Raw genomic sequence first — 3513 nt, forward strand, 5'->3', positions numbered from 1 at the left:
CAGGAATACTGTTCCAGAAGAAAGCCCATGCGGGGTCATTCCAAAGACACCAGCCAATATGCAGAGGGTGCCAAGCATATACAAGCGTAAATATACAAGCGTAAATCGTTTTCAAATAGTTTTCAGAACTACAGGAAAAAAAGCAAAGTATTTGAGACATGACTGTGACGGTGTTGCATGGCACAAGCCTGCTTGAACCGACTTCCAGTTCCATGACCTTGGGCAAAGGCCTAAGCCCTTTGAGTCTCAGTTTCCACGTCTATAAATTATGATAATAATATACACCTTATTCATCTTACAGGCTCAGAGGTCAAGGATATGCCTGTGAAACCATTGTTGAAACTGTAGACCACACAGTTATTACTTGTATGTTTGCTGCACCTCACTTCTCTGTATATGTGCCTGTCACACTCTGGCTGGTTCAGAAGGTGGACAGTGACAGTGTAGGTGAAGCAGGCCTTGTGCATTTCAACAAAGCTGTGAGGTGGCTAGCAATAAAAATAGAAATGCAGCACAGATTACTCGCACAGAATGAAAGACCGTTAGGGGTTGGGGTGGGAATAAAGAGAAGTCTTCTAGAGCGCTTCTGCCTAAAGGAAGCGGCAGAGCACAGTCAGCTTAGAACTCAAGTTCTGGGCTTTCTGGAAGCAAAGGCAAAAAAGAGTTGTATAAATGACACTTATTGTCTGGAAAAAGCAACCAGATCATGAGAAAGGCAAGCATGTCCCAGCCCTGAAATGTGAGAATAGCGTGTCAGGAGGCTGTAACACAGCATCTCCTTTGTCCTTGAGTGAGCTTTGTGCTGGAGTCACTGGAACTTGAGAAAAGGGTGAAAGGGGTATTGAAATGAGCTTTTCTTCCACGGAGCACTGCCCCCTCACCCATCTACCTTTAGATTGTAGGGGAGAGCATAAAGAATAGGTCAGGAAAAGAGAGGAGGAAAGAGAAAAAGATGGGAAGCAAAGAGGGGCTATCAGAAAGGCACTTTGGGCATTTAATATCTATGGAGTGACAGAAAATTAGAAGGAAGGAGCAGAACAAGCAGATAATTTTTTTCTTTTAGGAATATTATAAAGATTACATTGCTTATCTCCAAACAGTATCAGTAGAAAAAGTTTCAATGCCAACAGATCTTCCTATCAAGTAACGCAGTTTTCTGGATGGATAATAAGAATCTCCCTATGTTTATGATTATGGTAACTATATTAACATGGGGTTTATATACTGCTTTTTAAAAATTTTGCCAAATTTGGATCCTTGCTTCAAAAGCCTTATTGTCTGCAGATCTTTGTTATATAAACCTCCTCTAATCATCAGTATTACCTTGAGTTATCAAAGGAAAGATGAAATTATTATTTATTAATATCTCTCGTTATTAATTATCTCTACTTTGTAGAGATTAGGAAATGGTAATACATTTGAGGATAATTTTTATTATTTTAGAATACATTTTTCCCAGTCAATGCTAGATCAATGAGCTGTAACTGTATTCTGTATTTTACATATAATTTTTATGCACATTTCATTTCTTAGCCAAATTTACAAAACCTCTTTAGACTTTCATGGACTGTGAAGACAAGTTCCATCTTTCCTTCCAAATCCCTTGCATCAGCAGGGGCGGAAATGCATATGCTCTCATGGTATAATTGGGCTTTTCTGTTTCAGTGTGACAACCCCAGGGACAGAAGTGTCAGAGACTCAAAAGGCTATGGCGGCATCTGGCTCTCCCACCAAGACACCTGAGGAAATCAGCAGCCCTACGGAGGAGGAGGGGCCATATCTCCAGACCCCGACATCAAGTGAGCGGGGAGACTCTCCCATTGTGCAAGAAGCCGAAGAGCCCCCAGAACGTAGGGAAGAGAGTTCGCGTCGAAAAGCCAGCCTCGTGATAGTGGAGTCTGCCGATGACCAGCCCCAGGCCTCTGAAAGGCTCGATGAAGATGCTGCTTTTCAAAAGGTAAAACCTCCTCCTCTGTTTCCTTGCCCACGTGTAACGAAGCTACAAACCTCCCAGTTTCCATTTCTCTGACGGCTTATGTTTCCACAGAAAGGTTTGCCAAATTAGTTATCTTGGGCCAAGGGAAGCCCTGAATCCCTTTTAAAATCTGAGAACCGGTGAATCTAGAAAAAGATGATACATGGTTCCAATTCTAGCTACTTGACCATCAGCCCTAATTTTATAGCTGGAAACCCTTTTGCTAAGAAAAATGAACCCTGGGATAAAACAATATACCAGATGTAGCTTTTCAAAATTAGTAATCTTGGGCATAAAGAAGACTAGTGAGGGGAATTAACTGAGCCTCGGGTAAGTAAGTCGGCCTGCCATGGGAAATTGCTGGAACCTGCACTCTTGTTCATGAGGTCCGTGCTGTCAGGTGATGAGCACACAAACTGTGGATATTGAATGGGGTTTACTCCCAAAACAAATTTTTCTCATTAGAGGAAGGATTATTTCCTAGCGAAGTCTCCTTATATTTATTTTAAGAATGACTCAGACAAAGGACATTATGCCTAAATTGATGGCTGCTTCTAAATGTCAGAAAATCGATAGCAGCGTGAATATGCATCACCGTCTCAGCTTTAACTGGGGGGCTTGATCCCTCCCTACTCAGGACTCCTGGATCAGAATGAATCCCAGGGAGGGGAGGACAGGGGAGAAGAATCTGCATTTCAGTAACTCTGTACAGGATTAAATTAGATATATTTTTCCTGTTTGGATTCAAAAACATATGTCGAAGTATTTTTAAAGCACGAATATACATCTTTTAGGAAAGAATGTTTTACAAAAGAGTTAAAACTCTGGGGGAGAAAGTGATACGACATGTCTTTGGGCTTAACACCTACATTTGCTCTTGTTCACTATGAGTGTGATATCTGCTAGCAGGATTTATCTAAAATCATAGTTTAAAACGAGCGGAGGTCCAGGCAGATGAGAACTGCTCGAAATGTTGGCAGTTATCTTAAATAATGAATTCATCCCATGAATGGATTTTTATTCCAGGTTTGCCTTTGTATAGAATTATTCATCTCCAAGTTTTTGGCTTAAATGAATCCTAGTAAAAATGTTTGGTAGATGCTGTTTGGACTTAAAAGTTGCCAATTTTAGTCTAAGAATCTATAGGCTAATTGAAGCATAGGCTTGAGACAGTTATCTGGATAATTCATATATTTAATCTGTTCTGTGTATGTAAATAAATTTTGACAAGTTGTCCTGTATTCCACATTATTTATATGGGCCTTTTCTACTTATTCTTGATGAATTTCCAATTCTTAAGCTCCCTATTTTGACCCTTATCTTCTCATGACCCTGACTTGAGGGTCCAATTTCAATCACTTTTCTTGCTGACCATATTTCTAGGCAGCAGATTCCTAAGTGTATTTAAATAATAATTTGGTTTAAAATTTACCTGTTTTCCTTTAGCAGGAAAGAATATAGAAATAAAAGTGGTATTTTAAACTATGTTGACAAAATTTAGTTTTCTTTTTTTTTAATAGCATTCCATTAGGAAAGAG

General features: G+C 39.7%; 1 protein-coding gene across 1 annotated transcript in view; it reads left to right on the forward strand.

The window, feature by feature from the left end:
- Positions 1-3513, forward strand: part of ANK2 (ankyrin 2) — a 245969-nt gene that overhangs the window by 234034 nt on the left and 8422 nt on the right. The window contains exon 46 of the mRNA XM_007454800.1: positions 1658-1957. Within this exon, the coding sequence (XP_007454862.1) occupies positions 1658-1957 (300 nt within the window). The remainder of the gene's footprint in view (positions 1-1657; positions 1958-3513) is intronic.

The sequence above is a fragment of the Lipotes vexillifer genome, unplaced genomic scaffold (assembly GCF_000442215.2).
Source record: "Lipotes vexillifer unplaced genomic scaffold, Lipotes_vexillifer_v1.1 scaffold1219, whole genome shotgun sequence".
Classification (NCBI taxonomy): Eukaryota; Metazoa; Chordata; class Mammalia; order Artiodactyla; family Lipotidae; genus Lipotes; species Lipotes vexillifer.